The sequence below is a fragment of the Neovison vison genome, chromosome 3 (assembly GCF_020171115.1).
Source record: "Neovison vison isolate M4711 chromosome 3, ASM_NN_V1, whole genome shotgun sequence".
Classification (NCBI taxonomy): Eukaryota; Metazoa; Chordata; class Mammalia; order Carnivora; family Mustelidae; genus Neogale; species Neogale vison.
The window spans coordinates 67,989,281-68,015,458 of NC_058093.1; the positions used below are offsets into that span (position 1 = coordinate 67,989,281).

Here is a 26,178-nt window from a genome sequence, read left to right on the forward strand (position 1 = left end):
CTATAGATGCACCTGTTCTGAACATTTCATCTGAATTGAATCACATAGTATGTGGTCTTTTGTGATTGACCTATTAGTAGATTACCAGTATATTATAAGAGAATATAACTCAAGAACAGCCAGATAGATGAGATATGTGGATATGTGGGAAGGGGGATGGTATATCCATGCTTTTTGAGCATACTACTGTCCCTAAATCTGTATGTGTTCACCAACCCAGAATTTTCTCTCCTTTGGTAATATATACATTTAGTGCTATTCATTTCCCTCAAGCTCTGTTTTTGCTGCATCCCACAAATGTCCATATATTTTATTCGTCTTCATTTTGTTAAAAATATTTTGAAATTTCTCATGAAACTTCTTTGACCCATGTGTTAATTAGAAGTCTGTTGTTTAATCTCCAAATCTTCTGGGATTTTCCAGCTTTCTGTTACTGACTTCTTGTTTTTTTTTTTTTAAGATTTTATTTATTTATTTGACAGGCAGAGATCACAAGTAGGCAGAGAGGCAGGCAGAGAAAGAGGAGGAAGCAGGCTCCCTGCTAAGCAGAGAGCCCGATGTGGGGCTCGATCCCAGAACCCAGGGATCATGACCTGAGCCGAAGGCAGAGGCTTAACCCACTGAGCCACCCAGGCGCCCTTCTGTTATTGACTTCTCATTTATTTCCACTGTAGTCTGAAAGTAATACTTCGTATTACTTCCGCTCTTTTAAATTTGTAAAGGTGTGTTTTGTGGCCCAGATTGTGGTCTGTTGGTGAATTTCATCTGAGCTTGAGAACAATGTGTATTCTGCAGTTATTGGATGAAATATTTTTTGGAAGTCAGTCGGATCCCATTGACTGATAGTACTGTTCATTTCAACTATATCCTTATAGACTTCCTGTTTGCTGGACCCACCAGTTACTGACAGACATGTTGAAGTCTCCCAACTATAATAGTAGATTTGTTTCTACTTGTGTCCTGTCAGTTTTTGTCTCACATGTTTTGACATTGTGTTGTTAGATGGTATACACATTAAGGATTTTTATGCCTTCTTGAAGAAGTGACCCCCTTTATCATTATGTAATGCCACCGTTTATCCCTCATAATTTTTTTGTGGAAGTCAACTTTGTCTAAAATTAATATAGCTACTCCAGCTTTCTTTTGATTAGTATCCGCATGGGTTCCATAGTGTAATGGTTAGCACTCTGGACTCTGATTAGTATCCGCATGGTATATCTTTATCCATTCCTTTACTATAATCTGTTTCTTTATATTTGAAATGGGTTTCTTGTAGACAACATGTATTCGAGTCCTGTTTTTTGATCCACTCTAACAGTCTCTGCCTTTTAATAGGTATAGACCATTCACATTTAGAGTGATTAATACTGTTGGTTTAATATACTCCCATGTAACTATTTTCTATTCATTGCTTTTTGTTTTTTTTTCTTGTCTTTCATTCTTTTTTGTCTTCTCTGCTTTTAATTGAGCATTTTATATGATTCCATTTTCTGTCTACTTTAGCATATCCATTATACTTCTTTTAAAAAATTTTTTTAATGGTTGCCTTAGAACTTGCAATGCATATTTACAACTAATTTAAATCACTTTCAAGTAGCGCTATAGCTCTACATGTGTAGCATAGTTACTTTATATTAGAGTATTTCTAATTGCTCCCTCCTGCCTTTTATAACATTGCTGCCATTCTCTTTACCCATGAGCTATATTCCCTGAATACCTTATTGCTGGTATTATTATGACAATAATATTATTATGTTACTATGCTATTATTATGACAGATAAATTTTTCTCTGTTAAATCAGTTAAGAATAAGAAAAATAAAGGATTTTATTTTACCTTTATTCCTTTTATTTATTTATTTTATTTGAGAGAGAGAAAGAGAGCATCATGCACATACATGCACATGAGCAGGAGGAAGGGCAGAGGGAGAGAGAGAATCTCAAGCAGACACCCTGCTGAGTGTGGAGCTGGATTTGGGGCACAATCCTGAGATCGTGACCTGAGCCATTTAACTGACTGAGCCACCCAGGTGCCTGTATTTATTCCTTTTCTAACATTCTTCCTTTTTTAAGGTGAATCTGAGTTTCTGACCTATATAATTTTTTTTCTCTTTGAAGGACTTTTTTGAACATTTCTTATAAAGCAGATCTGCCAGCAACACATTCCCTCCATTTTTGTTCATCTGAGAAAACCTGATTTCTTTTTGACTTTTGAAGGATGACTTCTCAGAATACAAAATTCTGGATTGATTGAGTGTATTATAAGTATTTATAAGAAATATATATTTGGACGTGATGTGATGAACACTAGGTGTTATATGTAATGAATCACTGAACATTATATCAAAAACTAATGATGTGCTATATATTGGCTAATTGAATTTAAATTAAAAAACAAAAATCTATATTTGGTCATTCAGATGACCAAAATATTTTTCTCAGATATATTTGCTTTTTATCTGTAGTTACTGAAAATACATCAGACTTGTAAAGGTGAAGGTAGGTATCTTGTTATTAATGAAGGTAACTTTCAGACCCCATCCAAGTGTAATGGCTTATTGCCTGGAGGATCAACTATGTGATTAGGGGGTTGGCACTGACCCCTGACCTCCAGGCAACAGAGGGGAGCTGGAGATTGAATCAGCTAGAGGCCAATGACTTAGTCAATCACAACTATACAATGAAGCCTCCATAAAACTTCAAGAGGACTGGGTTTGAAGAGCTCTGGGTTGGTGAACACTTGGAGATGCAGGGAGAGTGGCTTTCCTGGAGAGAGCATGGAAATTCCATGCCCTCTTTCCCATACCTTTTCCTATGTATCTCTTCATCTAGGTGTTGATTGTATTCTTTATCATATCCTTTAATAAACTGGTAAACATAAGTAAATGCTTCCCTGAGTTCTATGAGCCACTATCAAAGAAACTAAAGAGAAGGTCATTGGAAGCCCAATCTGTAGCCCATGGGTCAGAAACACAGGTAACAGCCTAGGGGCTTTGTAACTGGCATCTGAAGGTGGGGTGATTGTGGAGGGCAGTCTTACTGGATTGAATCCTTAACCTGTGGAATCTGATGCTATCTCCTAGTAGACAGTGTAAGAATTAAGTTGAATTCTTGGATACTCTACTGGTATCTGGGTGTTGTGTGTGGGAGAATTCCACTCCCCTCATATTAGAATTGGGTGCAGGAGTCTTAAAGGACTGCGGTTGGGGGTTGTTTCACTTTAAATATTTTATGTCACTCCCTACTTGGCTTGCATGTTTTCTAAAGAAGTCCAATCTAGGGCACCTGGGTGGCTCAGTTGGTTGGGTAACTGTCTTTGGCCCAGGTCGTGGTCCTGGGGTCCTGGAATCGAGTCCAACGTGGGGCTCTCTGTGCAGTGGGGAGTCTGCTTCTCCCTCTGCCTCTGCCCCTCCTCCCTGCTTGTGTGCTCGCGCTCTCTCTCTCTCTGGCAAATAAATAAATAATATATTTTTTAAAAAGAGAGAGAAATCCAATGTAATTCTTATCCTGTTTTTTTTTTTAGAGAAGGTACTTTTTTCCTTTGGCTTCTTTCAAGATATTTTCTTTCTTTCTTTAAAGATTTTATTTATTTATTTGACAGACAGAGATCACAAGTAGGCAGAGAGAATGAAAGGAGGAAGCAGGCTCCCCGCTGAGCAGAGAGCCGCATCCCGACCCTGGGATTACGACCTGAGTGGAAGGCAGAGGCTTTAACCCACTGAGCCACCCAGGCGCCCCATATTTTTTATTTTCTATAGTTGGAATAATACATATCTAAGTATAGGATTTTTAATATTTTTCCTCTTTGGTGTTCTGTAAGCTTTTGGATTTGTGATTTGGTGCCTGTGATTAATTTTGGAAAATTCTCAGCCATTATTGATTTCCAGTATTTCTTCTGTTCTCCTTTTCTTATCCTTTTAGTATTCCCATTATGTGTATGTTCGTCTTTTCTAATTCTCTGTCAGGATGTTGTGTTCTGCTTTTATCATTTTTTTTTTCATTGTTTTAGTTAAGTTTCTGTTGACGTATCTTCAGGTTTACCAGTCTTTCCTTGGCTGTGTCCAGTCTAGTTGATGAGCCTGTCAAAGACATTCTTCATTTGTATGGATTTTTTTATTTTTAGCATTTCCTTTTGATTTTGTTTTTAGGGTTTTTTTTTTTTTTTCGGTTTTGGGTTTTTTTTTTTTCTTAAGATTTATTTATTTATTTGACACAGAGAGAGAGAGAGAACACAAGCAGGGGAGTGCCAGGCAGAGGGAGAGGGAAAAGCAGGCTCCCAGTAGCCCCCCCCATCCACCTCCCTCAGCAAGGAGGTTCTGATGTTTGCTTTGTCTCTTCAATCTTTGCATTCTGCATTTTGCAAATTGCAGTTTGCTTTGTATTTTTTTGTTGTAAGTTGTATGTGATGTAAAAGTGATTGTGGTAAAAGGGTCTTTAGAGTGAGTTTTTATGTTGTGTTTGTTGTTTGCTGAAGCAGTAGGTGTCAGAGGCTAAAATTTCCTCTAGTGTCCTTGTTTTTGTTTAACTGGTACTGATTCCATTGGCTTACTCCTGCTAAGCTGTGATTCTTGGTATTCACCTCTCTTTCTAGTTTTGGGTGCAGCAGTTTTCTCTGTGATCTTAATTCTCTGATGTAACTAGGAACAGTTGTTGATTTTGTTTATTCAGCTTTTTTTCCGGTAAGGACAGGAGTAATGACTCTTAAGCGCTTTACAGGATCAGAAACCAGAAGTTAGAGAAGATAGTTTGATATTTGTGCTGATCCGAGGAGGGATCCTGCCAACAATCTTTTTCTGATTTTCTCTAACAAATTAGCCAGCCAACAATTTAGCCTGTATGACCAGTGAATCTACAAATTTCTTCCCATTTGCCTTTCACCACAAACTCCACTGGTTTTAAGAGTGTTTTTAGGCTAGAACTTCTCCATACTCTGTGAAATGAAGTCAGTTCCTCTGGGAAGAGAATAGGGCTATATGCTTTAAGGCCTGCTTCTTCCGCCCAGGCAAAATCTTCAACCCAAGTCTTTAGAGTTGGTAGTAGGAGGCAGGTTGAATCAATCGCATTCTTCTCTTTGAGTGACGCTCATGCTCTAAAAGCTGAGCATCTGGAATTGAGGCAACATTAGCCTCAGCTTTTCTTGCCTTTCTTAACGTGGAACCACTACTTTATGAGGTGGGCTAAGGGTAACCAGAGCCTCTCTATTCTTAGGCATGCCACGGCCAAGGTAGTGTTAGGGCTAGGTGGAAGAAGGGAGCCCTGCTTTTTGACTGCACTCACCCATGACTCAGCCCCAGCAACAAGCAGCTGGGAGCTACATGAGAAATGCTGTCATCCTGGTCCCCGAAGAAGGTGGCCCTCTGGGAGCTGGAGGTAGAGGGAGTCCTGCGCTCTTGGCTATACCAGTCTGGAGTAGTTTTCATCTTGCTGAGCTAAGAACAGTATGGAGAGAGCACATCCTAGTTCAAACATCATTGACTCACTGTTCTTAGTGAACTCTAGCAGATTTTTTTGAATAAATGTTTGTTTGCTATATGCTCCTAGGACCATTTCCAGAGACGTTAAATAGTTGCCCTTTTATAGTTTTCACCAGTTTTCCTGGAGAGCATGCCTATAGAGCTTGTCATGCTATCACATTGGAAGTGGATATCTGGACATTTCTTTATCTGATCATAATGTCATTACCACATCTAACAAAATTAGTAATAATTCTTTGGTAACATTTAATGCCTATTTCATAACTTACCCAATTGAGAAGTATCTGCTTTACTTAAAAAAAAAATACCTTAAATCTGAGAGGGTGGCATTGGTTGGTGATCTAATAATAAAATAGTTGGACTTCTTTACTATGGCATTCATGGGTGTTTTACCCATAGTTTAGAATCACCCGTAATTTAAAAGTTAAGGCTTGCTTTCAATCCTGTGAAATTCTGTTTGGTTTAAAACTTTGAATCAGAGAGGGGCGCCTGGGTGGCTCAGTGGGTTAAAGCCTCTGCTTTTGGCTCAGGTCATGATCCCAGGGTCCTGGGATGGAGCCCCACATCTGGCTCTCTGCTCCGCAGGGAGCCTGCTTCCTCCTCTCTCTCTGCCTGCCTTTCTGCCTACTTGTGATCTCTGTCTGTCAAATAAATAAATAAAATCTAAAAGAAAAAAAAAAAGAATCAGTCGATTCTTCACTTTAAAAAAAAAACTTTGAATCAGAGAACATCAAAGGTAAATAAAATTGTCACTCTGAAAAAAAAAATTAAGATTTTTGTTTATTTGAGAGAGAGAAAGCACAAACAGGGAGTGGTGGCAGAGGGAGAGAGAGAAACAGGCTCCCCACTGAGCAGGGAGCCTGACAGGGGGCTTGATCCCAGAACCCTGGTACCATGACCTGAGCCGAAAGCCGACACTTAGCTAACGGAGTCACCCGGGAGCCTCTGAAAATTGTTTCTAAACTATAGTTTAATTTTAATGTTAATCAGTTAAAAAGGGGGAAAACATCTATGATCATATATTGATAGTAATCAGGTAAGTATAAACTAAAGGTAAGGGACTATTTTTCATATAAAAAATGTAGTGTTAACTACTGGTAGAGGTACAAACTTGTTTAACCTTTCTGAACGGGAATTTGGGAGTAGAAAAACCCCTAAAGGCGTTTCCTTTTTTACCTACTAATTTTCATTCTAAAATAAAGGGACTTCTTATCTAATTTTCATTTTATAATATTAGAATAACAGTTTATGAACCCCATGGAACTCAGCAGACATATTCACAGTTAAGGTCCAAGGGTAAAGAAAGAATTTAATATGATCCAATTTTGGAAAATAATCTGCAGGTAAGTATATGTACAGAAAACCCAGAAAGAAATGAACCAAAATGTTAATAATAGTTATTTTTGTAATTATATAGTATTATGATCTATTTTATTTTTCAGATTTTCTTTTTTTAAAATTTTTTAATTTTTATTTTTTAATTTTATTGTTAATTTTGTGATCAGAAAAAAAATGTTAACATTTAGTTAGGAAAAGGAAAGCAAAATAGCAAGTTATATCTTGGTATTCCAAATCTCTGGAAAAAAGTCACTCAGAGCTGGGCAAACACTATCTGAGTTATCAAGAAGAATAATTGGTTTTTTTTTTTCCCCCCAGTGTTGCCTCAGAGCCAAGAAAACTTTATGAAATGCCAAAATGTTCCAAATCAGAAAAAATAGAGGATGCATTATTATGGGAATGCCCGGTGGTAAGATTTGCTTTTAGAATATTTGTTTCTGACACATTTTTAGCCTAAAATAATTGATTATTGTTAATATATGTTAAAAAAAAAAGCTTAAATATCATAGTTATTTCTGACTCTTGAAAGGAGTCAAGAAGAGAGTATATCCTTTGCTTACTTTTTCTCATGAAATAACTTTTATTTTTAAAAAATATACATTAATATTATGAAGGCATTTAAAAAACTTGATATCATTTGTAAATCTTCAAAACTGGAAAATGTTATGAACTGGTTAAAAGTTTTATAAGCAATGTAAGGAAGTTATTCTCAGTGTTTAAGAGATTTTTCTACCGATTTAAGAGATCATTCTGTCAAAATAAAATATTAATTTAGGCTACAGTTATATTACATGGGTCTTTGAAAGTAGATTTTTTTTTTAAAGGGGTTAATCAACTCTTTATGTTATCAGTAAGGCTTCCAGTCAACAGGTGACTATTGGTAGTTCTGTTTTGGGAGAGTTAAAAGTTATACACAGATTTTTGACCTTGAGAGTCACAGGAAATTGACAAGGATTCTTCTTTCTTCCTTCCTTCCTTCCCTTCCTCCCTCCCTCCCTTCCTTCCTTCCTTCATTTCCTTCTTTCTTTCTTTCTTTTTTTTTTTTTAAGATTTTATTTATTTGACACAGAGAGAAAGGCAGAGAGAGTAGGCAGAGAGGCAGGCAGAGAGAAGGGGAAGCAGGCTTTCCACTGAGCAGAAAGCGTGACTCCAGACTTGATCCCAGGACCCTGAGATCACTACCCAAGCCGAAGGCAGAGTCTTAACCCACTGAGCCACCCAGGCACCCCCATTTCCTTCTCCCTTCCCTTCCCTTCCCTTTCCTTTTCTTTTCTTTTCTTTCTTTCTTTCTTTCTTTCTTTCTTTCTTTCTTTCTAAAAGTAGATTTTTATGAGTTTACTCCATGAATCTTGTTAGAAAAATAACAAGTCAAAAATAAAAAATAATTTAAAAAAATAAAATAATAAGCTAACTTATTTTATGAGACAGACCAACATTGTCCTGATGTGTATTTTTCAGAAGACTGTTTTAATAAAATGATAGCACCTTATATTTGCTAGAGGAGTTGAGAGAATTGAGTTGTAGACAAAGTAAGTGGGATTTTCTGAGCTTAAAACGTATAACAAATTTTATATAATTATTTCTTAAAGCTTTTAATAATACTATACAATAGTAATAATGTTCTTGGTGATTTTGACAACCATTTTGAAACTCTCTTGATCATAGTACTTCCTTTTTTGAGGTATATTTCTACATATTGGTTTTCCATAGGATCAGTGTTTTAAAAACAGCACTTAAGAAATGCTGCAGCGGGCTGCCTGGGTGGCTCAGTTGGTTGAGCGTTTGCCTTCAGCTCGGGTCATGATCCCTGGGTCCTGGGTCTCTCTTTTTTAAATACTGTTGTTTTTACATAAAACTAGTTTTTCAGAGCTGCTGCTTTTTCTCTAGACACTTACTCTTTTTAAAAAGACACCTATTTAAAAATCAGAAAGCTTTAAACCTATGTTTTCTCCCTTACTTTTTTTTTTTTTTTAAGATTTTTATTATTTATTTATTTGACAGAGAGAGATCACAAGCAGGCAGAGAGAGAGGGGGAAGCAGGCTCCCCGCTGAGCAGAGAGCCCGACGCAGGGCTCAATCCCAGGACCCTGAGATCATGACCTGAGCTGAAGACAGAGGCTTTAACCCACTGAGCCAGCAGGCACACCTCTCCCTTAATTTCTTATTGAAAGCTGAAAATAACGGTTGTGCCTCCAACATCTAAAGCCTTTTTTTTTTTAAATTATTTTTAAAAGTATTTGTTTATTTATTTGGGAGAGAGAGAGCATGAGCCAGGGGAGGGTCAGAGAAGCAGGCTCCCTCAGAGCAGAGGAGTAGGGCATGGGACTTGATCCCAGGACCCTGAGATCATGATCTGAGCCAAAGGCAGATGCTTAACAGACTGAGCCACCCAGGTGCCCTCTAGTAACCTAATTCCTGTTCTCACTTATCTTTTACCATTTTCTTTTCATTTGAAGCTAAGCAAGATTTTCTATTAAGAAAAACTAAGAAGCATATCGTATTGTTAACATTCCGATGTGAAACCACATTTAAATCAGCACCTTGTTTTTCTGAGACAATGTATGAAATACAACTTTTGGTTTAAGAAAATAGCTCAAACCTATTACATATGCTATTTTTTTCTTTGTTTCTTTTTTTTTTTACATACGCTATTTCAAATTCTTCTTTAATAAGCAAGGTATAAGTAGTGTATTTTTTAAAATTAAAAATCTCCAGGAGATGATATATATATAAGACGCCATAGAATAAAAATATTTGCATCATTGCATGTAATTTTAATGTAAGACCTCTAGTAGTTAATAAGCTTCCCTCCCCCTACACACACAACCAAAAAATAAACACAAGACAAATCTTTAAAAGCATATATAAGGGGCGCCTGGGTGGCTCAGTGGGTTAAAGCCTCTGCCTTCAGCTCAGGTCATGATCCCAGGGTCCTGGGATCGAGCCCCGCATTGGGCTCTCTGCTCAGCAGGGAGTATGCTTCCCCCTCTCTCTCTGCCTGCTTCTCTGCCTACTTGTGATTTCTGTCTGTCAAATAAATAAATAAAATCTTAAAAAATATATATATATATAAAATAACTGTGCCTTCATTCTTTTCTATTCACTTTTTAGCCTGAGTGAATACTAGATTAATTCCAACTTTTCTATTTTTAACGTTTCTCTACAACTTTTTTAGGGGTGCCAGGGTGGCTCAGTCGGTTAAGCATCTGACTTTTGGTTTCAGCTCAGGTCATGATTTCAGGGTGGTGAGATCAAGTCCCGAGTGGGGCTCTGCACCCAATGAGGGGTCTGCTTGGGATTCTCCCTATAGCCCTCCCTGCACTACACTCTCTCTCTCTCAAATAATTTTTTTTTTAAGATTTTATTTATTTATTTGACAGAGAGAGATCACAAGCAGGCAGAGAAGCAGGCAGAGAGAAAGGAAGGGAAGCAGGCTCCCTGCTGAGCAGAGAGCCCGATGCGGGACTCAATCCCAGGACCCTGAGATCATGACCCGAGCCGAAGGCAGCGGCTTAACCCACTGAGCCACCCAGGCGCCCTCAAATAATTTTTTTTTAAGGGGAGAGAACTTCCTTTTTATTTTACAAATCAAAGGAGAACTCCTTGCTTCTCTTTGTTTTCCTGCGTTAGATTTCCACCTTGTGGCAGCTGCTCAGTTGCAGGTATGCCCAAGTAGCTATTCTCTCTGTTTTTGGGGGGTAATTCATTGGTGACAGAGAATATCTTTAAAACATGGCCATCTTCTGTTTTTCTTTGGCTGCCTTGAATCTGCATTCTAGCTTTGCATTTGGAGTTACAGTAGAGCCTCAGTGAATCATGGAACAATTTGTCCTTTACCATTTGACATCTATCAAAAGGAAAACAAGTCTTGGAATAATATTGGAATAAATATTCATTGAGGGGGTAGGCAGAAGGAAAGGGAGAATCTTGAGTAGCTAAAAAGTAGCTAAAAAGCTGTTTTCTTTGGAAAAAAAAAAAGCTGTTTTCTTTGGATATAGATTTCTGCAGATTTGTTTATGATGAACCAATTTCATTTTTACACCTTGTATTTTTTAGGGGGAAATACTTCCCAATTCATCAGATTATAAATCTTCACTCATAGCACTGACTGCTCATAATTGGCTATTTCGCATATCAGCAACTACTGGGAAAGTACTTGAGAAAATATATCTTGCTTCATATTGCAAATTCAGGTATTAACTGTGATTTTGATACTCAAATTTTATTAAAATATATAAAATATAAATATATATACAAATTTGAGACTTGTGGCCCAGGAAATTTCAAGGTTTTTTTTGTTTGTTTGTCTTTAAGTTTGTATATCTGAATCTCAATTCATAAACCTTTCCTCTTTTTCTCTTCTTATTATATACATTTGAAGATCTGAGGATATAGACCCTTTATCATTTATTTTTGTATCACTCATAAGTAACTAACCTTGGCAGATATCTCTCACCACCCCCTTTTCAAATTTCTCTTCTACATATAGTATTTTATATGTTCTGCAAATAGTATTTTATATGTAGGTTACATTTCACAATAGGTTTTCCTGAAGCCTAGTCTGTTTCAGTTAAATCATCTGCCTAGTATCGTCTAAGAACAGTTGTTGTTTTTAAGTGATCTCTATACCTGATGTGGGGTTCAAACTCATGACCCCAAGATCAAGAATTTTATTCTGACTGGGCCAGCTGGGTATCCCTAAAACCTCTTATTTTAATTTAGTAGTTTTATATATTATTTATAGACATATTGGGAGGGAATATATGTATGTAGACTATGAAAAATAACATTTTTAATGCTTTTTGTAATATTACTGTCCTTTTTAAAGTAGGAATGATCTTTTGTTTTCTAAGTTTTGAATACTGTTTCATCAAACACAATTTTTATTTACTAACACTCTAGAAGGATTAAAATTAAATATATATGTATTTTTAATAGGATTATATCCATATAAGCATGTAGAGGGAATTTTTAAGTTACTTGTTTTTTAAAATAAATGACTTTGCTTTTATAATTTAAATAAAGAACTGTTTATTCATGAAATACCTATTTTATTTTGGCTATAAGGAAACTTAACCAAATGAATAACCTTCTCTTCATTATTTTACAAGATACCTGAGCTGGGACACTCCTCAAGAAGTCATTGCAGTCAAGTCAGCTCAAAACAAGGGCTCAGTATTGGCCCGGCAGGTAAGACATATTTAAATATCAATAAATAAATATTTAAACATCAATAAGATGAGGAATTTGTTTCCAGAGGAAATTGGCTGCAAATTTGTTAGGAAAGAACTAATCATCTTAGATTCTTAAAGAATGGTATAAAAGTTAAGAAATGGTATAAACTTAAGAAATACCTTTAAGCCACTTTGGGGAAGTATAACAGATTATTTTACATTCCATAGTGGAAAGAAATCGACAGAACCTGCTCTTTAAAGTAAGGGAGCTTTTTCAAGCAGAGAAATCACTCAAGCGTTTAACTATTGATAATTTTTTCTCATTTCATATAGACATGTCAATGTAATTGTACTTTCAGATGATGTGACTATGATAACTATGTCTTTTGATTAGGCTCTTTATTATTAGAATTCCAATTTATAATATAATTTATATTATGTTAATATAACAATGTATAATAAAACAATATGTGATATATATCAGAAGTATATATTTATTTATAATATAGAAATGTTTAGGCCTGGGTGCCTCAGTGGGTTAAAGCCTCTGCCTTTGGCTCAGGTCAGGATTCCAGGATCCTTGGATCGAGCTCTCTGCTCAGCAGGGAGCCTGCTTCCCCCTCTCTGCCTGCCTCTGTGCCTACTTGTGATCTCTCTCTTTCTCTCTCTGTCAAATAAGTAAATAAATAATCTTTAAAAAAAAAAAAAAAGAAAGAAAAAGAAATGTTTTATTATGCATTTAAGAGTTTTTGTTGTATAGTATATATGTTTCGATGCTAAGAAATGTTTACTGTTAATGTTTATTTATTTTTATTTTTTTTCTTTTTTAAGTAGGCTCCACAGAGTGTGGAGCCTAATGCGAGCCTTAAACTCATGACCCTGAATTCCAGACCTGAGCTGAAATCAGGAGTCAGACACTTCGAGCCACCCAGATGCCCCTATGTTTACTTTTATGGATTTTTATGTGTATGTGCATGTGCATCAAAGGGCTGAAGGTTTAATGGACATATTTTGAACATGTATGCTTTCCTGTTTAAGTAAATTTGCAATGTAGATAAATGTTTTCAATTCGTGCAAACATCTACATAACTGTATGCTAGGACAGATGGATGCTTTCAGCTCATGAAAAGAGTGTTTCTAAAATTCTTTTGAGAGCTGCCTGTAATTTAATCTTTCCTTTTAGGCGGGCATTCAACAGCCTGTTTTGCTGTACCTTGCAGTGTTCCATGTTTTACCTTTTTCACTCATAGGGATTCTGGAGATCAACAAGAAGGTAACAACTTACTTCTTATTTGACTGCAGTATTAATTTTTTGATAAAAGATGGGATGTCAATATATGTTTGTTTATTAGATGTTTTGATTGCAAATATTCCCCTGACTGTAAAAAGCATTCTGAGCTAGTTTGTTTCATAGCAAAATTCATGAGAATGTTTCATTTAGGAAGAAAGCCTAATCATCCTTTCATCTTTCTGCATGTTCTTATGCTATTCAAATGGATAGTATTGAATACCTTTGGTGTCATTAACAAACCACTACTTTATAAAATTATGAAATGAGTAAGGTGTTTTTTTTTTAGAGGGATATTCCAAAGCTTGTTAAAATGACCATTAGGAAGATGAAAAGCTTGAACAAAATGAATCATTTTAATTGCAAAATATAGATCTAAAATTTGTTTTATGTTACATAAACAAGACCTGTAATTAAATACGTGAGTTTTCCAACTTGTTCAGTTATAGGTTTTATTCTTGACATATCTCTTGATTTATGGTATGTTATATGGGAAGAAAGAAAGGACGTAGTTCCTTCGAGTAAAAGAATCAATAGCCTCCTACTTTCCATTAAAAAATTGTTACTTAGTCTAGGCAGAGAGTTATTTATTGGTCTATTCTACTAGTCTTTAATTAAGCACCTCAAGTATTACTGAGGTCAGATCTTCATGGTCAACTAAGAGTCATTAGCAAATAAGATGAACATATTAAAAAGAAATTTGTATAAGCATAATATACTAAGCTACAGGAAGGTGAATGAGTAGTGTCAGTTGCTTATTCATTGTATTGTGCCAGGCTCTTTGAGTAGTTTATAACTTTGTAACATATAGTGGGTTCAACTAGGAAGGTAAGCAGCTTCCCAAATCCTAAGTAAATAGAGAAACTGGAATTAGAACCTAGATTTGACTCCAAAGTATGAACCAAATTTTAAAATAGAGTGGCTACTTTATTAGAGCACTCATTATTTGAAAACGTGCTTGAATTACACAAGTCCTCCTTTTCAAAGTGGGAAACAAAGATCAGCAAATAAAAAAATCATGAATTAGTCAAGATTGAAGCAAAGCATAATTATCTAAGAGATGACAAGAAACACAACTTATGAATTTAACTATTTTCTTTTTGCTTGTGGATTGAGTAGTTATGTGTGCTTATTATAGTCTGTAACAGGAATGAACACTTAACTAAATCATAAATTGTTTTTATTTATTCCTAGATGCCTATGATAATCACTGGAGGGATTTGGTTTTGATTAGGGTTAGTTGGAATTGAAGTGTATCTTCCACTTCCCATGTATAGAAGACTACCCAGGGGCCAAGCCCAATATATACTTTAAGCTAGTTATTGGGGTAGTAAATCTTCACTAAATAATGTGTGTTGAGTAGAAACAGAAACAGATTTCCACTTAATTTCCTCTTGTCCTTTCATTGCTATGAATATTTGTCTATGTTGGGTTTTGTTAAATATTAAAATAGGCACAGAATCAAGTTATTTTATCAGAGCTCTGTGGAGGACTATGGCAGGATCCAGTGCATAGAACAAAAACAGAAAGAAAGCAAAGAGCCAAAGCCTTACTCAAGGTTAGCCAGACTAAATGTCTCTATAGGTGCTTCCTTGGGCTTTAACACGTTTGGTTTTTATATGACCAAAAAATTAAGCAGTATTAGATATTTAAAGGACAAAGTAGTGATAAAAATCTGGAGTTAGATGTTTTTCGTTATAAGTACTTTCTTAGATCCAATCTTTTCACTTTTAGGTAAAAAATAAGTCTCTTTATGAATAACATTTTAGCATGAAGAATGGGTCCCTATATTTACTCTACCGCTTATATCCTGCAGGGTAGAATTAGATGATCTCACTGTATGCCGATGTCCACGAGGAATAGACTATGTTATTAAAAGATATTGACAAAACTGTATAGCGAATGGATGAAGCAAGTGAATGCTGCTGAATCATTTTGAGGGTTAAGTGCTGCACCCCCATTAGTGCTTCTGTTCAAGACTCTAGTGGCCTACTACCCTAATGACGTCTTAACTTCAAGTCTCTAAACTGTAATTAAGTCAATGATAAGAGCAGTGTTGTGGTGGTGACCCGAATATTAAGCAACTGCCCAAACCACTGTGAACACTCAGAGGATTGGCCTTCTGGTCTTTTCTCAGGTGATATCTACCTTTCCCCTCAGATTTTCGGGAACGTTACAGATGCTACCTTGTCTCATGGAATACTGATTGTGATGTACAGCTCAGGACTGGTCAGACTCTATAGCTTCCAGGCCATCACTGAACAGGTAGAGAAGACTGAAATTTGCCATATTATAATATCTCGAGGTTTGGACTGAGGTATGTTTTTTTTTTTTAAAATGAAATGCTTTTAGAGTAAGACAGTTGTATAGATTTTAACTCTACAAAACTATACAAATGCAGAAAGACAGAGTAACCTTTAAAAGAGGGGAGGGGAGATAAACAGAGAGGCCCTCAAGTCAGTGAAGATATTTTCTCTGTCATATACGTGTGAATTTGACTTTTTCTCTCTTCAGACAGCAAATAAGTAGGTGCTAAAGCCACCGTTTTTGTTTTGTTTTGTTTTTAGTTCATGCAACAGAAACTTGACTTAGGGTGTGCATGCAGATGGGGTGGGACTGCTGGAACTGTAGGAGAGGCTCCTTTTGGCATTCCTTGTAATATTAAAATCACAGGTATGGCTACTATGTAGCATTTTTTTCACCTTAAAAAATAAGTGGTCATATAAGTATTTATTGTAATCATCCAGATGTTTTCTCATAATTCAATTATAAACTCAATTCATTTTACTTCTCTACAGCATATTCCTTGCTTTTGAATAGGTATTATCAAAATCTATCAGTTATTCATTAAACTGAAGGCCTGGGGATACTGAATCTCATTTGGCTTTTAATTAGGGGAAGGTGAAACCCAATATCACTGATAAGATAAATGCAGATTAAAATTATCATAGGATAGATCTTTTCAGATTCTCAAATATCAAAAAGTTATATAACAGGGTTGTTAAAAGTATAGAAGTATATAAGAATTTAACAGCATATTCATTTATTGTTGGGGTCCTTTGTGGAGGACAGTTTGTCATTGTGTACCAAAGCTTTAAATGTATATACTCCTTGAACAATTACGTGCCTAGGAATTTATACCAGATATATTCACATGTGTACAAAATGACAGATGTACAAGTACAACATTCTTTCTAATAGCAAATGATTGGAAATAACGTGTACATTGATAGGTGACACTAATATTATCTGATTGTTTCGCTGTATCATAAATTTAATTGTTTTTTTATATTCATTTTTTTCATAAATCTCATTGTTAAAAAGAAATATTTTTTTGCATTGGTATAGAGCAGTTCCTAATATATACTACTAAGTGAAAAAAGGAGTATAAAATTGTATATAAAAAGCTTCATTTGTATAAAGAATTCATATTTACACATTAAAAGTGTACATACAAGCATATGCATTTAGATTTGCTTGAAATATATGAAAGGGCACCCAAAAACTTGATAAACATTAGTTACCTCTGAGGGATACAAATGAAAGGAAGACTTAGTTTTCATTATATATCTTGCGATACTTTTTGAATGTGGTGCTTATGTTGTGATTCCTTGTGTATGCATGTACACACATAGCTTCTTGAAATTTTAAGTACTTGACATATACTATTTTATTGATGAACTCTAAATTTGTTGAGCCAATTCACTGCTTTGGACATGTAGGCTGTTTTTAATTTTCTGTGATTACAGATAATATGAGAATATTTCTGTAATTATTACTGGTTCTTGCCTGAACCAGTTATGTCATTTGGGGTGGCAGAATAGCCATTTGAAGAATTCCGTCATTCCTTCCACCTTTAATAACTGACATTTTTCTATAAAGAAAAACTTTCATTTGTCACCTAGGGATAAACTATAATTCCTCCTAAAAAGTCAAAGTAGATACTTATTCCTTTTCTTTAATTATCAATTTTTGAACAAGGAGTTGGTGTTATAGTTACTTCCAATGGTGGCAAAATTTTTTAGAGGTCAGCACACATTCATAATCAAAAAAGACTCAAGGATTTTTATTTATTCAAAATTATATAGTTATAGTCATTATTCTTTTTTTTTTTTAAGATTTTATTTATTTGACAGACAGAGATCACAAGCAGGCAGAGAGGCAGGCAGAGAGAGAGAGAGAGGAGGAAGCAGGCTCCTTGCTGAGCAGAGAGCCCAATGCGGGGCTTGATTCCAGGACTATGGAATCATGACCTGAGCTGAAGGCAGAGGCTTTTTTTTTTTTTTTTAAGATTTTATTTATTTATTTGACAGAGAGAGAGAGATCACAAGTAGGCAGAGAGGCAAGCAGAGAGAGAGAAGGAAGCAGGTTCCCTGCTGAGCTGAGAGCCTGATGTGGGGCTCGATCCCAGGACCCTGAGATCATGACTTAAGCCAAAGGCAGAGGCTTTAACCCACTGAGCCACCCAGGCACCCGTATAGTCAAATTCTTAATGATGTTCAAATTGCCCCAAATTTGGCCAGTGAGAACTCCATGTTGACATACCTCAATAGTCTTTGAGAATTTCCCTGCTTTCTGGAACAATAATATATCCCAGGTTTATGTTTTACTTTCCTAAGTCTGACAAGAAGCCATTTTAGTAGAGAACATTATCATTGACTGCATTAGTTTCCTAGGGCTGCTATTAACACCACAGACTGATAGCTTTAAAATTTAATCTCTTATGCTTTTGGAGGTTAGAAGTCTGAAAATAAGTTGTTGGCAGAGACAACCTCCCATACTCTAGAAAAGAATCCTTCTTTGCCTCTTTAGCTTCTAGTTTGTTGGCATTTCTTGGTTTGTGGCAGTGTAACTCCCATTTCTGCTGGTCCTTATGAGGCCTTCTTTACTCTGGGGCTTAGGACCCACCCTTATCCAGTATCACTTGTGCAAAGACCCTGTTTCCAAATAAGGTCACCTTCACAGATTATTAGGGGTTAGGACTTTGACTTATCTTTTTGAGGGACACAGTTCAGCCCGCAACACAGACCAAGATCTGATTGTGCTCAATGCAATTGGTTGTCTTTATTTTTTGGTGAACAGAGCTGGGAAATATAGTAAAACAAAAATTCATTAGTTCATTCTCATATTTCCAATTTAATTGTTCCTTGATTTTATATTTGTATTTCTTTTGGCTCCCACTGAACTTCTTGATTCCTAATAAAATTTTATTTTAGTATGTATGTGATAATCTTAAAATTGCCTTATCAGCGCTACTACTAAAAACTATAGTGTGAAGGTTAAGATTTCTATACCATTGCTTTTGTCCTTCATGTACAGCCCAATAAGTGTACTACAGAGTAATGTGTTCAAAGATTATTTGAAATTATTTTTCTTTCTTTTTTTTTTTTAAGATTATTTATTTATTTATTTATTTGACAGACAGAGATCACAAGTAGGCAGAGAGGCAGGCAGAGAGAGAGAGGAGGAAGCAGGCTCCCTGCTGAGCAGAGAGCCCGATGTGGGGCTCGATCCCAGGACTCTGGGATCATGACCTGAGCCGAAGGCAGAGGCTTTAACCCACTGAGCCACCCAGGAGCCCCTGAAATTATTTTTCTATATGATTAGATTACCAGTTTTATGTAAATAGATTCATTTGTTTTAGTTTGTTTTTAATTTTAGGTTTGTTTTTCCCTTTCGATTTTATTCTTAAAGTTGTAAATGTGTATATTTCAAAGGTCAAAAAAAGATATTGTCTGAGAAATTTTGCTTCCATACATAGTCCTTTTATTCTCTTACTTCCCTCCCCCTACCCCATCCTGCCCTTATAAGTAATCATTATTTTTGGTTTCAAGGTATCCTTCTATTGTTTGTTTTATAAAAATAAGCAAATGTGTGTATGCATTCTTTAAATGTTACCTTCTTTTTTATACCAAATGTAGTATATCATATACTCTGTTATGTACCTTGTATTTTCACTTAACGTGTATCTAAGTTTTTTAAACTTTTTTTTTTTTTTAAGATTTTTATTTATTTGACAGAGAGAGACAGCGAGAAACAGAACATAAGTAGGGGGAGTGGGAGAGGGAGAAGCAAGGGAGCAGGGAGCCCAATGCGGGGCTCAATCCCAGGACTATGGGATCATGACCTGAGCTGGAGGCAGATCCTTAATGACTGAGCCACCCAGGTTCCCCTAAACATTTTTTTAGTAAAAGAAATATATAAGATTGACTACCTGTTTTTCTTATTGAAATAACATTGATACGTATATATATCATTTGATTAGTTTCCAGTGTACAGCATAATAATTCAGTTTTTCCCAGGACAAGTCATCTCCCACTTGCCAGGGAGTCTTCGTAATTAGGATATTACTAAGGCTAGACATCAGGCAAAGAGGGATTCTTGATGGCTTTATCCCTTAGCTATATTTGTCCCAGAAACTTCCTCTATAGCTGTAAAATTACAAATAGAGACTTTAGCCAAGCATGCAACGGCCACCTTTAACCAAACCCAACATGCAGTCACCCACAAATTTGAAAGGTGGCCCTCCAAAACCAGGTGGACCTTGACATCCTGACTGTAACTCAAGAAAAAACTTATACTAATATTCAGACTAAATATTTTGTACATATCCCTGATGACTTTAAGATATCCACAGTTTTAGCAGATACACACACACAAATTAAAGCAGTATCTGTCTCCTCTAATTCTCTCAGTGATTGGATTCCTTTCTGGTTTAGCAGAAATGGATAGTCTTGGTGGAAAACACTTCTTTTCCTAGCTATGATAATAATTATGCTAGGTTTCTTTCTTTATTGAGGGAGCTATTGTTATTACATGCTCTGCATAAGTATGTCAGATAAATTATCTCAATGGAAACTGTAAGAAGCATCTTATTCTTATGATGAGACCTCATGATTGCCTCCAATGCAAACAATCTGCCACTAAGGGCCCTTCATTTAATGAGATAGCTCAGGATTTTTATGTCTCTTAGTAGGTAGGATCTACAATCTTTTTCAGCCTGAAGAAGCTACAGAACACGAGACTTTCACTCTTCAAAACCCCTGAAGAATTAGGAGGATAAAAATCTTATAGTAGGGAATGAGAGAGAAACTGAAGGGGACCCAAAGAGAAAAGACTGCTTTTTTCCTTTGCTTCTTTTCCAGTTTCTATTCATGCTAGGACCTGCACCCCCTGCACCCCTACCCCACTTTACACATGCCTTATAATGCAAATAGTACATGTCCTCCTTGTAAGGGACGAAGAGTTAATGATTCTCTAGAATAAAAAACATCTAAGGAAGGACCAGGTGAGAATGACTGGATGAAGCTATCATATGTGCATTCAAGGCCACTGGAGCTAGACAGCTCTATGCCAAGACCCCCTAACTCCAAGGAATAACACCTGAGCCCTCTTCTTTGTTCTAGATGGTTCCTGGATGCCAGAGAGGACGCATACGCCAGACCACCATCGTCAGTAAAAAACCCCAGACCCCAGACAAAGATGAGACTCATGCTCCTTTCCTTTCCAAGTCCCATGGAGTGTCTGTCTATATCTGCTCGCTCTATATCTTCAATAAACTCTGCTTTCGCCACAAAAAAATTTATTTTTGTATACACTACTAAGTGATATGAGGTATAAATCTGCATGAATCCACAGTAAATGTAGTTACCGTTTATCACCATACAGTTGACCCCCTTCGTCCATTTCACACACGCTTCAGCCCCTTCCCCTCTGCTAGCCATCAGTCTGTTCTCTGACTCTATGAACACCTGTAAATAATGCTGCAATGAACATAGGGGTGCATATTATCTTTCCAAATTAGTGTTTTCATTTTCTTTGGGTAAATACCCAAATATTCCAGTAGTGGAATTGCTAGACCATATGATAGTTCTATTTTTAATTTTTTGGGAAAGATTTCATTTATTTATTTGATAGAGCACAAGGTGAGGCGAGTGGCAGGCAGAGGGAGATGCAGGTTCCATGCTGAGCAAGGAGCCCGGTGTGGGGCTGGATCCCAGGACCCTGGGATCATGACCTGCGCCAAAGGCAGATGCTTAACCAACTGAGCCACCCAGGGGTCCCCTATTTTTAATTTTTTTAGAAACTTCCATCCTGTTTTCCATAGTGCCTGCACCAATTTGCATTCCTAACTGCAGTGCCTAAGGGTTCCCTTTCCTCTACATCCTGTTGTCATTCTTTTTCTTTTCGATAATAGACATTCTAACAGATCGGAGGCAATATCTCACTGTGGTTTAAATTTGCATTTGTCTGTTATATCCCTATATTTTAAAATTGTAGAAAAATCATATCCTATTATAGCCATTCTTTTATAAACCATACATTTTGCACAATTTATATTAGAAAGGTCATTGATTGACCTTTCACAAACTCAGAGCATTATAATAATTATTATTTTCTTTTTAGTGCCTCTCTTTCCACAGTCTAGCCAGTAGGAGCCCCTTTTGTTGGTTCTCTGATTCTTTTAACACTACACTGACATCCTTGTAAATATCCTTTATAACAATACTGGATGGTTCAGACCTATCCTAAAATTTCCTCACTACAAAACATGGAATCAGCTACTCTCAGAATTTCTAGGACCCTCTCTTCACTCCTTGGTCTTTTGGCTAAGATCAAGTGTAGAATTTCTAGAACTCTTTAATTGAAAATAGTATTAGAGATCAAAATTCGGGCTCTTGAGATTAGTGGGGACCCATTAGAATTGTGATGAACAGAGTCCTGCTGTTACTTTGGGGCCATTTTTGGCAACTGCTGGAAAAGCCTTTCTTTATAAATACATCTTTTTGGATTGACTTATTTTTCCTATTGTTCATACCTATTTTATATTCTCTATGACATACCTACTTGAAACTTTAACTGCAAATTCAAACTCTAATTATATTTTTTATTTTTATATTTTTTCCTCATTCACCATCATTTGATAGCTACTATATTATCACATATGATATTTGTACTTCTTTCATAATTTACTTACTGATTATTTTTTTTTGCCCAGTTTTCTGTTGGGTTCATATTTTTCTTATTAAAAAGACTCCTTTATATATTAAGAATATTACTTTTCTCCTAAAAAGGTTTTTAAGATAAAAGCACTTTAGGGGCACCTAGGTGGCTCAGTGGGTTAAAGCCTCTGCCTTCGGCTCAGGTCATGGTCCCAGGGTCCTGGGATCGAGCCCTACATCGGGCTGTCTGCTCAGCGGGGAGCCTGCTTCCCCCTCTCTCTCTGCCTGCCTTTCTGCCTGCTTGGGATCTCTGTCAAATAAATTTTTAAAAATAGTAAAAAAAAAAAAAGAAAAAAGCACTTTAAGTATGCTTAATATGCTTATACTTATCTCTTTCTCAGGATTGTCCATTTGTGAATTCACTTTTCATTGTTTTTCTATGTATAGCACCAAATAGTAAATTGTCCTTATGAAGAAGCCTAATAGAGTCAACGCTTCTGTATGTAACACGTGACTCTTGAGTGAATGGTCTTCCTATGGCAAGCCTCTTTACTGACAGTGATGGCCTCATAACTAAAGAGTATACTTTTAAGGTAGAGGGATAAAAAAAAGAGTCCTAGATTAACCACCTACTGAAAGACTGTGTGCTTTGTGGTGTTTCCCAAGGACTGCCCAAATGGTATTCTGGTCTTCTAAAGCCATAGTACCTTCAACTTCTGCATTTCTCTAAGAGTACATCTGTTTCGCTCTACTTAAATTTAGTTGTCATCAAGAAGACTAAGAAGCACTAACAGATACCTCTTTTATGGTGTCAGTCTTTAAATGACAGTAACTGACTAGATGTATCTAAACTAGTTAACTTGTCTAAAGATTATACTACTACTGGTGGCTACCTTTTAATAAAGCTTTCACTATGACGGGACCTGTCCTAAGTGGTTACATTCATTATGACTAATATCACTTCTACACTGGAAATCTTAAGACTTCTCTGATAAAGTTTGCTAAGTGTAACCTGCTATTCTGGAAGATCTCTTCCTCACATCTGAGGGAATTATCAGACTTAATTACCTATTAGGATTATAATGAGTGTTGCAAATAGTATCTAACCCAGAGTCTGAGACATACATGCCTAGTAAATAGCAGCTCCTTTTATAAGGTGTACTTTGCCATTTTTTTCCCATCATGGGCACCTTCAGCCCACTTTTTATCTCCACTTAGTTGCAGGTCACACATACTCTGAAAACAGATGTCTAGATTTTGACCTCATAACAACATTTGTTTCCTACCAGCTTTCTCTTTTCTTAGCAATCAGCCTCTTTCCTGGTTATATTTTATTTCCTGAACATAGTAGTTTTTCATTAATAGAAATTCACTGATGGTACATGCCAAGAAGGGTTGAATTGAATTCATGATAGTCCAAGGTAGTCACGGTAGTCCAAGGCTACCAGAGCGGAGAAAATAATAAATTTCTTTTGCCCATCTCTGCAGACACACCACCACTGCTCTTTGAGGTGTCCTCCCTGGAGAATGCTTTTCAAATTGGAGGCCATCCTTGGCACTACATCATCACACCTAATAAGAAGAAACAGAAAGGGGTTTTCCATATTTGTGCCCTGAAAGACAACTCCTTGGTAAATCATAAGTAGTCAAACTTTTTAGTAGTAAATTTGTATCAGAAATTCTTTATTTTCTACTTCTGTAATAAGAATTCCTAAGAATTAGTTTTTGTTTGTATTAATAATTGGTAAACAATGTTAGATACAGAAGGATACAAAGAATATAACAAACACTTGTGTGTACTATCAAGAACTTAAAAGCATTGAGATTCGAAAATTTTTGGAAACCAAAGATTTCTTATGGGATCTCTGCAAAACATTTCTGAAGCTCCATAGTGGAAATTATTGATGGAATATGTTCAGGCTGCTTCTGAAATTGCTGGTGCAATGTGTGTTTGGTTCTGTTTTGTCATCGTTTGGTACTATTAGCTTCCCAGAGCAGATCCAGGTAGAACCCTGTTGGTCACAATGTAAGCATTGAAACATTGAATTTTCATGAAGATTGTTAAGTTACTTATGGCAGAAAAGGAAGAAATGGTACATGGTAAGATAATAGAAATTTTTACCCCTTGAATTAATTTTCTTTTTGAAAATGATTTACACATGATTTATAATTTAATTTAATTTAATTCAGTTCAATTCTTTGAGGGCCTAATGTGTGCCAGGCATGGCTGTGTACATATTCCTTCCCTCAAGTTGCTTATGCTCTTGAAAACACACATGTAGTTAAATAAGATGCAGCACAAAAGAACAAGTGCTCTGGGAGTGGTGGAGGGGTTCCCCTTTGCTTTGTATTGCTGAGTTAGTGTAATTTATTTCTGGAATATCAAACATATAGGTTCAGCTAATTCCACACCCATCACTTCCAGGATCACGCTCAGTCACTGTTGGACTCAGTGGCTTTTAGTCACAGGCCACCTTTCACCACACCAAAGATCAACACAATCTTGGGTCCAGTTACCTATTTCCTTTGATGTCACTACCAGGGAACACTGTGTATAGTGTCTTATAGTTTTCTTTTGTGGGGACATTGTCCCCTTTCATTTTTTCATTTACCCATCACATCTAGCAGCTCCTGTTTGCCCCAGCCCAGTGACATGTTCTTTTAGAGTGGCCTCTCTAGGGACTGTTTCCCGGCATGACAAGTCTGTGATTTGATTGTTCACCTCTCAGCCAGGGAACATTCTTCAGCCACCAGGACCTGTCACATCTCTCTTTCACTTAACTTTTCTATCCAGTCAAACCCTGTACAATTCATGTTCTGGATATTTAGTGCATATTCTTTTTATAATAGAACTGATGATACATATGTGTGTGTGTGTGTGTGTGTGTGTGTGTGTGTGTGTAAGATGGCCTCCAAGATTTATATCAAGCATGCCTGTCAAGTACTCACCTTCTGTAATAACTGATAACATCTAGTCATATCTATATTTCAACATATTCATGAGTAGTTGCCGAATCCAGAGGAAGTTTTCAGTCCTTTTGCCAGACAGCTTAGATGTAGTCACATTAACTTAAGAATGCGTATGCCCATTACTTCCCCACCTGTCAGTCAAAAGAGTAGGTAACCCACAAACACATGCAGCCAAACTGAAGAATTCAGAAAATGTTTCATAGCTTTCTATTAAACTGAGGTTTAATAGTTACCAGCACAGGCTGGTAATAATGCTGCCTTATATTCAACACAAAAAGAGACAGTATTTCTTTTGCATGTTATAATAATTACAATAAAGGGAATTGTCTAAGGAAAGATGCGTATGGTATGTACATGTTTTATTTTAAACAAAGGGGCATCCAGAGCTAATACCATCTTGGACACATTAATTTCAGTGGTTTCAACTACGGTGTTTAAATTCATTTCCTTATATGGTACAATGTAATAATTACCACCATTCCTATTAGAAATTATTAGAATACTTATAAAAATTCCTGAAAAATTAAAACTCACTAATATAGAAAATGTGTTAAAATTCATTTTTTTAGAACGCGTGGCATACAAAGCACTTTAGTAGGTGACATAGCCCTCACCTACTTCTCTAATCATATTTCTTTTGTAGGAGCCAAAATTAAAATTTTTATTCATCTGTACACATACACATGTTACATGGATTAACATTTCTGTGTTTTGTGTTTTGGCATCTCTTCTTTTTAGCCATTTTCTACTCATCCTTTAAGGCTTAGTTTAAGTTCTGTTTTTTCTTCTGATATTCTGCTCACCTGAGCGGGATGCTTGAAAATATTTCCTGTGCATGGCTTGATTACTTTGTTTTCTACACCATCTTTTTGTTTGTTCGTTTTTGTTTTTGTTTTTTACATTGTCTTATTTCTGTTATGTTTCTGCCTCCCTTCTTGATTATGAGCTTTTTGAAGGCAAGAGTTATGTTTAGTTCATGTGAGGTACAAACAC

The 26,178-nt window shown here is 36.2% G+C and overlaps 1 protein-coding gene across 3 annotated transcripts in view; it reads left to right on the forward strand.

Moving 5' to 3' along the window:
• DCAF17 (DDB1 and CUL4 associated factor 17) overlaps nt 1-26,178 on the forward strand; it is a 41,564-nt gene that overhangs the window by 2,019 nt on the left and 13,367 nt on the right. For 2 of the 3 annotated variants that reach the window (XM_044242318.1, XM_044242316.1), the window contains exons 3-10: nt 7,130-7,220; nt 10,868-11,004; nt 11,923-12,001; nt 13,169-13,258; nt 15,434-15,538; nt 15,841-15,946; nt 20,680-20,724; nt 23,704-23,846. In XM_044242318.1, the coding sequence (XP_044098253.1) occupies nt 7,130-7,220; nt 10,868-11,004; nt 11,923-12,001; nt 13,169-13,258; nt 15,434-15,538; nt 15,841-15,946; nt 20,680-20,724; nt 23,704-23,846 (796 nt within the window). The remainder of the gene's footprint in view (nt 1-7,129; nt 7,221-10,867; nt 11,005-11,922; nt 12,002-13,168; nt 13,259-15,433; nt 15,539-15,840; nt 15,947-20,679; nt 20,725-23,703; nt 23,847-26,178) is intronic. The other variant, XM_044242317.1, reaches the window with a different exon arrangement.